This window comes from Denticeps clupeoides, chromosome 2, assembly GCF_900700375.1.
Source record: "Denticeps clupeoides chromosome 2, fDenClu1.1, whole genome shotgun sequence".
In the NCBI taxonomy this organism is placed as follows: Eukaryota; Metazoa; Chordata; class Actinopteri; order Clupeiformes; family Denticipitidae; genus Denticeps; species Denticeps clupeoides.
Window position 1 is genome coordinate 15,436,424 of NC_041708.1, and position 11,642 is coordinate 15,448,065.

Here is an 11,642-nt window from a genome sequence, read left to right on the forward strand (position 1 = left end):
GATATACATGATAAACATAGATCAGGCCTAGTTAAATAAATATGAAGAACAGAGAAAATATAGTTTATTTAAGAATTACATGAATGTATAAAAATGTTACATGTACAACAGCAATTGTATTATGTACAACATTAATTTTGTACAGAACACAAGCTCCAGAAGAGTCACTGTTCACACCTGTTTCCAATAAGTTATACCTCATTCTAGGTAGTACAAGTTAGTTTTCAGTGAGGAGTACTGTAGAACACCGTCCCTGGGTTCTTGGAATTGGCCCAACATTATAACTCATCATGTGACAAATTCAAAGCATGGTCACAGAGATCTGTGGAGAGAATGCATACATTTAACAGAAGTAACATTTTAAATAAACAAAATACATAAAGGATAAAGGAGAATTTTGGTCACATGCATTAATAGTCAAAAAAACATACTAAAATTAATTCATTGGTCTAAACCTAGACAATGGAACAACGGACTATTCTCTCTGCTGCGATCAGGGAAGCGCTTTCGCTCCCTGAAGTCCAACACAGAGAGAATGAGGAGGAGCTTCTTCCCACAGGCTGTCCGAGCTCTCAACAACACTACATAGAACTCCAATACACTTTCCAATACACATCTTTCACTTTGAATCAATCTGGACTCTTTATACATTGACTTTCACTCATTTGCAAACCTTCACCCTACCTGTTACACATATTTTATGTTAAAGACATAAAACTGTAATATTTGGTTATGTTTGCAATATTTGCATATTAGTTTTCATTGTATACTTGCAACATTTGCAATACTGTTGTCTGTAGCAGTCACTAAAAGCATTTCACTGCAAATCATACTGTATATGACTATGTATGTGACAAATTAATTTGAAATGAGCAAATAACAAGCAGTGATTAACAAGCCCTCACCCTTTAATGTTATTGTAAAATGTTAATGTTATTTGATGTGTGCAGAATTATTTTACCAAATGCATTGTTCATTGAAACAGTCAGCCATTTGATTCCTCTGCTCCTGTGAAAGCTCCTCTTCCTCTATCCACCACACTCAGAGCAAGCTAAGCCCTGCCCCTTTAAGCCTGGATCTCACTTACACACAGACCCCTGCAGCCTGCATCTTACTCAGTGGCAGAGCAGCCTGACTTAGTAACAGGTAAATTTAACACTATCACACAGCAACACAGTCAAGTATAGAAATAAGGCTTTCCACATGTGAAATGTTGAAATGTCTGGATGCTCAGCAATTTTGGTGTGAACTGGATGTGTTAATGAGTGGACCATGAAAGTTTGGGATGTGAGAATCAGAATGGAAATTTGTTCAGATTGTATTGGGATATGTAGGTTAAATTGTATTCCCATAGGATACAAAAATCTGCGCTCCAAAATCATGAATTAAACCAACTGAAACACATTTTACCTCCATTCTCCCCTATCCTCCACTCCTGCTTTTCATCATTCCATCCACACATGCATTTTAATTTTAAAGTGAAGTGATTGTCACTTGTGATACACAGCAGCACAGCACATGGTGCACACAGTGAAGCCCTGACATGTGTTAGGTGGCACTGTGACTATTCTGGAAACTTCTTTCATTATCTTGTTAAGGCTGTGACACTCATTAACTGTATAAAGTTTGATGCAGGTCGATTAATGTCATAAAAGTATTTAAATGTTTCCACTAGGTGGCTCTGCAACTATACGGAAACTTCATACATTAGTTTTTCAGGACCGAAGAAAATTGAGAATTTACTTATACAGCACATGTGGTTGAATAAATTGAAGCCTTACATTTATAAAATATTTTTTTATGGTTTTCACAGAAAATTGGCCAAAGGGAACCTCAGGTTTAAATAATAACACAACATAATTTGCTTTTGAACTGTTCATAGCAATGAGAAGTGTGAAAGAGAGGTGAAGAATAAAGGGTGAATAAGAAGCTGAATTTTCTAACATGCTATGTGTGTTTGTGAGTATTTCTCACAACCTACATTCGCATGTAAATAATATCACTAGGATAGCAATCTTTCACCTTAGAAATATTGCAAAGAAATATGATCTCAATGCAAGATGCAGAAAAGTTGGTCCATGTCTTTATTAAATCATGGTTAGATTACTGCAACGCATTACTGTCTGGATGTTCTAGTTGATGCATGAATAAACTCCAGCTAGTTCAGAATGCTGCAGTCAGAGTTCTAACTAGAGAAGATCCTTCCGGTCAGTGTTCGGGACTCAGAGTCTCAGTCTTTACTATAACCACATATTTCATTATCAGTCGTACAACGCCACCGTCTGCCGCTCCTTCTGTTTGTTCTCTCTGAGGCACTGAAGCAAGCGCGCAGACCACTGGCAGACTCCAGTGAAGAGTATCTCCAAACATGGACAGATGCTCTATACTACACTTTGGACTTTTCCACTACTATACCTGTTAGACTTTCTTTTCTTGGACAAATCATTACCAACCTTCCCTCTCTGTATCACTCCTTCCCAAGGGGTCTTCCTTTCTTTTCTTTTTTTTTCCTCTCCTAGAGTTTTTCCATATGTGCAGAAGGGTCAAGTGTGGGGGTGTCAACTGTAGGGCCTGTCAAAGACCATTGATACATACTGTATGTGATTATGGCCTATATAATGTTGTTGTTGTATTTGGCCGATGTACAGTTTAGTGGGTAAGAACATTAAACTGTGTAAGATTATTTAATTTTTTTGTAATGTTTCAACATTGTGTGACTAGTGAAATGTATAAGACTTACCGAAACCAGGCATAGTGTGCAAGGAGTGTGCATAGTGGCCTCTTGATTGTGCATAGATCCTGTCACTGCTATAGCAGCCTGACTCTGACTTTGGGGCAGTGGTGGCCTTGCGGTTAAGGAACTTAATCACAAAGTTGACTGTTTAAATCACGAGCCACCAAAGTGCCACTGAGGTGCCACTGAGCAAAGCACCCTCCCCACACACTGCTCCCCGGGCGCCTGTCATGGCTGCCCACTGCTCACCAAGGGTGATGGGTTAAAAGCAGAGGACGTATTTCATTGTGTGCACCGTGTGCTGTGCTGCAGTGTATCACAATGACAATGACTTCACTTTCACTCAGTAACAGGGGAGTTTAACACCTCAGCACAGGGCAGCAGAGATACAGTGGGGAAAATAAGTACACCTCAGTTGTGAGAAACAGAGTGTAAAACAAAAGGCCAGAAATGATATTGATTTCCAGATAATTATTCTAGCCTAGTAGGGTAGGGTGGTAGTAGCCTAGTGGGTAACACACTCACCTATGAGCCAGAAGACCCAGGTTCAAATCCCACCTACAACCATTGGTGTCCCTGAGCAAGACACTTAACACTAAGTTGCTCCAGGGGGACTGTCCCTGTAACTACTGATTGTAAGTTGCTCTGGATAAGGGCGATATGATAAGGGCGATATGATATAAACAGAACTGTCAGCGACATGACCCCTAATACATTTTTCCATATAAGAGCGTGATTGTGAAGGCCCCTGAGAATACGATCATTAGAATGTGGCAGCAGCCTTAGGTGACAAGTGCAGGACTGAACAGTCTGCACCCACCAGCGATGCGACATCATGATCCAATTCTAATTGGATCTAAAAGATTCAACAGAGTCATACGCACCAGTGGTGGCCTAGCAGGTAAGGAAGCGGCTCAATCATTGCCGGTTCAAATCCCGAGACACAAAGGTGCCACTGAGAAAAGCACAGTCCCCACACACTGCTCCCCAGGCGCCTTTCATGGCTGCCCACTGCTCACTAAAAGCAGTGGGTTAAAAGCAGAGGACAGATTTGAAAGAAAAAAAAAAAACGCGAGAATTGGCACGGATTGCTTAAAAAAAGTGATAGCACACTTCTGAGCTATTGGCTGGACAAACATGTTAAGTTTTTGTGGATGTGCGATGATAACTGTAGGAGGAGATCTATGGGCAGAGATTTGTGCCAGTAAAAACTGAAATTGAATTGAATATTTTGGAATCTGAAATGGACACCCTTGACTCGTTCAAGGGTGTCTCCTGAAGGCAACATCCAAATTTTTGTGCATTTCAGTCAAAGCATCTGTGTGTAGGAGTTATTTTTAAAATGCTACCAATGCTAAAATTAACATTCAAGGGATTCCTCTGTGAATTTGACCCTGTTTGAGAGTAAATGGCCACACCCACTCCGATCGCTTATAGAAATATTAGCTCACATGTTCTACGAGTCAACACCAAATTCATCTTTATCTTATCTATCTTTGTTAAATGTTTGTTTAACATTTTTCTAAATTTGGTCCTGGATTGTGTTTTATGCACCAGCCACTACTAACATCAAATTGCATCATTACACCAGCATGACAGTGTATTACAGTACCATATCTGTAGGAATCTCATTAAAATTTTCTCTATTCCTGCTGTTTAGCCAGTGGCTTTCCATGCAACAAAACAGTATTTGCACATTTGCTGAATATTAATCATAAGACTTTGCATACCAAACCATGGCCCTGGTATCATGATTGCTCCTCATAAAGGCATAAGACAATACAGATCTAGAAGGGGTACTGATTAACGATGGCAAAATGTTTGTTGACCATACATTATATTGTAAGATATGTAACCTTTGAAATACTGCAACAAAACTGAATATGCAAAGATGTTCAGATCTTAGTCTTAAATTGGGTGCATGTTAAAATTAATAATATTTGAAATTATGAAAGTATATCCGAATTGTGTTTCCATTATTTGGGGTTTCTAGGTGATACCATTGCAAAGGTTCAGGCATCTGATAACGACTGAACCACGAACACATAACTTCAATCCTGTTATGGTCAACCACTGACCAATTGTTGAGTTGAAAATGACCAAATTACTTATTTCTTCATATTTTTGAGTAAAGAATTTTGTGTGTGGCAGTGATTGTAGTCTGTACCTGTTCGCTTACTGCATAATTTGTCTTTCACGTAGTCAGTCTCATGGGCAAAGAATTCAATGAGCTCATCTTCAAACTGCTCTACAATTGTTTCACACTGGAGAGAAGAGACAGAATACACTTAAATCAGTAAACATCATTGATTATTTTGTATTATTGACACACTGGCATTCAGGCTGTTTCTAGCAGAAAATCAAAAGCAGCACTTCCATGCAGCACTTGCAAAACACATGTAATATTTCGTTCTATTACAACAACTTTTTATGATACATTTATTTATTTTCCTTTCATTTAAACAGATATCATGATATTGAAGAAAACGCTGCATACTGAGTGTTACTGTAGTACTGTGATTTAATTTAACTTAATGCCACTTTTTCAATTAGCATTTTGGGTCAATGCTACTCACAGCAAACTTTAAACTGGATGTGACTCTGGAATCCAGGACCCTGTCTGACAAGTCCATGGCCTTTCCGTCTCTGGAAGTGATCCGTGTGTAGATATTACGACTGCTGTTGGGATCTGTGCGCTCCCCGTAGTCGCTCATCTTTTCACAAATGCTCTCTAACAACTCAAGCAGGTGGCTCTCGGAGCGTGCCAGAGGAACCTGAGCCAAAACCCCCATGAAAACCTTTTTAGTACAGAGTCCCAGCTAAATGTCCATATAGGACATTCTCTGAAATCACATAGGCAGTTTAATACAAAGAAATCCAGAATGATCTGTATCAATATGCTCCAGCCTCATCTGGAATGCTCCTTTTATTCACTACATGACATGTAAAATGCATACTGACTGAGGAAATACACAACATGGGCTCCACATTATACAGGCAAACAACAATGTACACTTTTAAGTTGTAACAACAAAATAATTGACAGATCAGTGTACGTACCACAATGGATGAGTATACACGTGGACAAAATTGTTGGTACCCTTCAGTCAATGAAAGAAAAACTCAAAATGGTCACAAAAATAACTTGAATCTGACAAAAATAAATAAAAATTCTATGAAATGTAACTAATAAAAGTCAGACATTGCTTTTCAACCATGCTTCAACAGAATTATTTAAAAAAATAAACTCATGAAACATGCCTGGACAAAAATGATGGTACCCCTAGAAAAGACTGAAAATAATGTGACCAAAGGGACGTGGTAATCCAAGGTGTGTCCAATAATTAGCATCACAGGTGTCTACAATCTTGTAATCAGTCAGTGGACCTATATATAGGGCTCCAGGTAGTCACTGTGCTGTTTGGTGACATGGTGTGTACCTCACTCAACATGGACCGGAGGAAGCGAAGGAAAGAGTTGTCTCAGGAGATTAGAAAGAACATTTTAGACAAGCATGTCAAAAGGCTATAAGACCATCTCGAGGCAGCTTGATGTTCCTGTGACTACAGTTGCACATATTATTCAGAAATTTAAGATACATGGGACTGTAGCCAACCTCCCTGGATGTGGCCGCAGGAGGAAAATTGCTGACAAATCAAAGAGACGGATAATACGAATGGTAACAAAAGAGCCCAGAAAAACTTCTAAAGAGATCCAAGGTGAACTTCAAGCTCAAGGAACATCAGTGTCAGATCGCACCATCCGTCGTTGTTTGAGCCAAAGTGGACTTCATGGGAGACAACCAAGGAGGACACCATTGTTGAAAACAAATCATAAAAAAGCCAGACTGGAATTTGCCAAACTACATATGACAAGCCACAAAGATTATGGGAGAATGTCCTATGGACAGATGAAACAAAAATTGAACTTTTTGCCAAGGCACATCAGCTCTATGTTCACAGACGGAAAAATTAAGCATATCAAGAAAAGAACACCGTCCCTTCTGTGAAACATGGAGGATGCTCTGTTATGTTCTGGGGCTGCTTTGCTGCATCTGGCACAGAATGTCTTGAATCTGTGCAGGGTACAATGAAATCTCAAGACTATCAAGGGATTCTAGAGAGAAATGTGCTGGCCAGTGTTAGAAAGCTTGGTCTCAGTCACAGGTTATGGGTCATGCAACAGGACAATAACCAAAAACACACAGCTAAAAACACCCAAGAATGGCTAAGAGGAAAACATTGGACTATTCTAAAGTGGCCTTCTATGAGCCCTGACCTCAATCCTATCGAGCATCTTTGGAAAGAGCTGAAACATGCAGTCTGGAAAAGGCACCCTTCAAACCTGAGACAACTGGAGCAGTTTGCTCATGAGGAGTGGGCCAAAATACCTGCTGAGAAGTGCAGAAGTCTCACTGACCGTTACAGGAATCGTTTGATTGCAGTGATTGCCTCAAAAGGTTGTGCAACAAAATATTAAGTTAGGGGTACCATCATTTTTGTCCAGGCCTGTTTCATGAGTTAATTTTTTTTATAATTCTGTTGAAGCATGGTTGAAAATCAATGTCTGACTTTCATTGGTTAAATTTCATAGAATTTTTATTTATTATTACTTTTGTCAGATTAAAGTCATTTCTGTGACCATTGTGAGTTTTTCTTTCATTGACTGAAGAGTACCAACAATTTTGTCCACATGTGTATATGCAAAAATTCATTGTGCCACAGTTTGGGTGTTAAAGCAGTGTAAGCTAATTCAAATTATTCTGAATAACAGGAACGTGCATTTTGAGTAATTATAATACGTGAGCAGGCTCAAGCTCAAAACAGTGTATGAGGAATTACAGCATCTGCACTTGTTGCATGTCCTTACCTCTCGTACTGACTGGCTTCCATCAGGGTTGATCCTAAAGGATCCTGTCTGGATCATTTTCTTAGGATCTACTTGAGCTATAGCCCACTCAAGCTCATCCACCAGAGCCCGGCATGCTGTGAAGGAATGAAAGTAACAATAAATAAATTAAAATGATACACAGTGCAAACAACAAAATGTGTCCTCTATATTTAACCCCAGCCATAAAACAGCCATGAAAGGCGCCTGGTGAGCAGTGAAACAGTCCCTTGCTTAAAGGTCCCCTATAATTAAAATTGAACTTTGTCAGATTATTTAACATTAATACGAGTTCCTTTAGCCTGTCTATGGTCCTGCAGTAGCTAGAAATGGCGGTATGTATAAAACATGCTTTATGCATTCTGCTTCACCATTCAGAGAGCAGCAGACATTGAATGTCTCACCTAATGTCATCATAAAGGGAAAGTTTACCTCCCCTTTGTACGACAAGAGGATTTCCCACCCACCCCTAAAAAAGTAACTCCGCCGACCATCATAGCTTCCGAACATGCCTATGAATAACCAGTGGCAAACAGGAGGGGTTGATGACATTTCTGTAAATGCCTGCACATTTCTATAGGCCACATCGCACCCCTCTCCTCCTCATTGGCATTTAAAGCTACACACAACGAAACAGCGCGTCCTGTGTAAATCTCATTGTGGGACTGGATTAAGGTGGCTGTAATTCTGCACCAAGGCTGAATTTCAGAAAGAGATATCAGATACAGTATTAGGAGACCACTAAGACCTACAGTGCTCAGCATAAATGAGTACACTACATTTATCAGAAAACCTTTAGTTTCCTTTCAGCATTTTCTATGAGATACCATACTACAAAATACTCCCACATTGTGGGCCATTGATTGCAATCAAGATTTGTTAATTGCACAGTGATTTTCCTAACAAGTCCATGTTGCAAAAATGAGTACACGCCAATTAATCTTAGAAGAAACGTCACACTTAAGACTACAACATTTGAATTAACAGGCATTCAATCACAGGTGATTCTAATGATTCATTTAAGAGGTATCCAGCAGACAGGTGACTATAAAAGGGCATTACTTAACAAAGAAGAGCCCTTCCCATTTCATGCTGTCAGCAATGGCTCCACATGGAAGAGAAAAGTCACAAAATCTGAGAAAGGAAATCATTTCTTTAAACAAAAAGGTGAGGGCTACAAGATGAGCAAATCTTTACATAGTCAAAATACTGTATCAAAAGTGATAAATTTTTTTTAAGAAATATAGAAAAGCAACCACCTTACAGAGACGCCCAGGCCGTCCACAGAAGTTAATTGATCGTTTTCTGTGACACCATACGGTGCACACTGCAGAGGAATGGTATGCATGGGTATCATCCAGAAAAGCAGCCTCTCCTAAAGCCCATGGACAAAAAAGCATGCCTAGAGCCCATGCTGAAAGAGATGAAGACTACTGGGACTATACTCTGGAGTGATGAGACGAAGATCACTGTTTTTGGAAATAATGTTTTCAAAACTGATATGTTCAAAACAAGTGTTCAATAAAACCCAACCTTGTGAAATTTCTGTAAATTGTTCTTTTGTTCATTGAGCTTCTGATTAAATTTGTATGTTTTAAAGGGGGTGTACTCATTTATGCTGAGCACTGTATACAAAAGCAAAAAAAGTTCATTTTCAGAGCAATTTGGGATTTGAACCTGCAACCTTTCAGTTACTTCAGTCCACTTCATTAGCACCACTGCTCACACTGTTTGGTCAACCACAAACGTTTCCAAATAAACACTGTGCAAAAACATTTAATGCATACTGCAATGTAATGAATTGACAAACTGACAACAAATCAGAATTTTGCCAAGTTGAATTTCATATGAACATATGAAATATGGTTATGTGAAAGCTGAAGACTTACATGAAATTCCTCAGGAAATATTTTTCTTTGAAAAATTTCCTATACCTCTAGAAAATACTCTAACAAGGTGTTGTGGGCTACACAATTGAAACATTTTGTGGAACATTATGACAAGCTGTTCCTTGAAGGTTCTACTAAGGATATTTTCTGTAACATTTAACAAAGGTTTTTTAAACATTCTCTTGAGGTACTCAAACAGCAACTTTTGAAGGATTTTAAAGCAATTTCATGTAAGATTCATATTTTCACTAGTATATGAATACAAATATAATTGATATTACATACAATGTTCCAATACAACATAACAAGCTAGCATGGACTAACTTGACATGAGGGGAATCTTTTTTTTTTTTTTACAATGTTTATTGGCACAAAGTGTCACACATTGGAACAGTGCTCAAGGCCCCAAGTGAGAAAGTCAGGCACAAAACTCCCAAAAAAGGAAGAACCCTTGAAAGGAACCAAGACTTAACCAAGGGGAATCAATCCTCCTCGGGATAGCACTGAATTACTCTGAGGTTGTTCATGTCAGGTCACAGAGATAGTGCAGCGTGGGCTACATCTAGGGATTGCAATATTCTCATACTAATCAACTAAGAGCAATGAGCTTCAACATGATATTTTCTGAAATTATATTTAGTCACAATTATCCATTAATTGGTCCATTAGAATTGTGTGTAACAAACCTGTAATTAGGTTTTAAGCAATATGAATGTTTAAGTAAGTAGATTAACTGGTAGAGGAATGTGACATTGGTCAAAAGAGTGTTATTATATTTTATTACATTAAGCTGAATGAACAACACCATAACAATGCTTGTTTTAACTCAACTCAAGTTTTCTGTTTTTCCAAATGTCAGACCATGCTCAGAATACTGAAAAACATTGCATGGGCCATATTTCGAATGGCATGTCGTTGTAGAACAGCTTTTAAAAGCAGGAGCGACAATGGAAGAGCCAAAGTCGCGGTATGCCGGATCATTTTATATTGATCTATTACTACAGCGATATGAAGCACACACAAACAACGGATACAATAATGCAATGCGTAATTGCCGACAAACTGAACACATCACGCGCTTTGGTGACTTTGAAGCACGAAAAAAGAATTTCGAACTGCCTCACAACTTATTTGCCGTCGACGTGGAAACTGCTCCTGTATGATAGAGCTGCAGTGTAAAGATCGCGTTCGGCAAGGCAACTGAAGCATTGCATTTTGGGATCTGTAGTTTGTGTGTCATCAGCGCTTCATATCGCCGGGTCATAATAATAGAGCTATATAAAATGATCTCGCGGGATGGGGCCCGCGGTCCGCGAATTTAACAATCCTTTCTGCTTCTGCTACATTTTGATGACACATTAGGGGAACTCATCCGCACTCAAAATGTTTGCTTGGCAGTCCGTGGGCTAATACTGCTGTTTTAAACATTAAAGATCATACCCCCGCATTTGATATCCTGTCCTTGCCTGGCAGCTTCACCTAGGTTTAGGAGAAACAGTAAAAGACAAACTGATCGCGCGCGTAAAGAACGCTTCATCTTAACCTGGCAGAGAGAAGAGAAGAAACAAACCAAGTTTAGGTGGAATAGTCAACTAGTAGCACGACACTGGCCGAAATATGAACAACGTGGCAAGCGTTCCTCAATTCCAACATGCTTTACTAGACAGAAATACGTTTAGTATTACAGTATCGACAGAAAATGTTAGAGTTCGTTAAAATAACTGACCAGCGAAGAAGCGCAACCAGTTTGCTGCACGCTGTTCCCTGGTGACGTAGACGACGCTTTCTCCGCTGTTATCTGGTGACGTGTGTGTCAGTTACTGAGAGGTGACCGGGGATATGCCTGAAAAAACATAGGTCTCAGAATTTACAAATTAAACAATTGCACTAAACAGCTACTAGATATATTGTCTGTTCCCTATTTTCAGCTAGGCAAATGTTCAGGGTGTTCTGACATACCTTGGAATACTTTGCAAATTCAGAACTACTGGTTATTGGGCTACATTATCAAAATACCATAGCTACGTATAATATGACAAGTACATTGATCCTGTCAGAATAAAACAGATTTGTGCAGTGACCTCAAAAATATGTTCAGCGCACGCGCGATACAGTATGTTTCTTTTCTACGC

At 39.1% G+C, this 11,642-nt stretch overlaps 1 protein-coding gene across 5 annotated transcripts; it reads right to left on the reverse strand.

Moving 5' to 3' along the window:
• Nucleotides 1-36: 36 nt before the first annotated feature.
• Nucleotides 37-11,550, reverse strand: cnpy2 (canopy FGF signaling regulator 2). Of its 5 annotated transcripts, XM_028969321.1 has the most exons (9): nt 11,470-11,544; nt 11,237-11,353; nt 10,951-11,053; nt 8,881-8,996; nt 8,689-8,755; nt 7,604-7,719; nt 5,311-5,508; nt 4,902-4,998; nt 37-322 (listed from the first exon to the last, which is right to left on the reverse strand). In XM_028969321.1, the coding sequence occupies exons 5-9, from the start codon at nt 8,705-8,707 to the stop codon at nt 279-281; spliced, it is 474 nt and encodes a 157-aa protein (XP_028825154.1). In that variant the 5' UTR covers nt 8,708-8,755; nt 8,881-8,996; nt 10,951-11,053; nt 11,237-11,353; nt 11,470-11,544; the 3' UTR covers nt 37-278. The 5 variants fall into 5 exon arrangements, with proteins under 5 accessions (XP_028825154.1, XP_028825153.1, XP_028825151.1 ...); XM_028969320.1 differs by having other exon boundaries at nt 8,689-8,996; nt 11,470-11,543; XM_028969318.1 differs by lacking the exons at nt 8,689-8,755; nt 8,881-8,996 and having other exon boundaries at nt 11,470-11,545.
• Between the last annotated feature and the right edge of the window lie 92 nt (nt 11,551-11,642).

Coding starts and splice junctions, on each gene's coding strand:
- cnpy2 (XM_028969318.1), bottom strand. CDS start 11,047: ATGAAGCGTTCTTTACGCGCGCGATCAGTTTGTCTTTTACTGTTTCTC. Junction 5,509..7,603: donor GAAGCCAGTCAGTACGAGAG/GTAAGGACATGC, acceptor GTTTTGGCTCAG/GTTCCTCTGGCACGCTCCGA. Junction 4,999..5,310: donor CATCCAGTTTAAAGTTTGCT/GTGAGTAGCATT, acceptor TCTTCTCTCCAG/TGTGAAACAATTGTAGAGCA.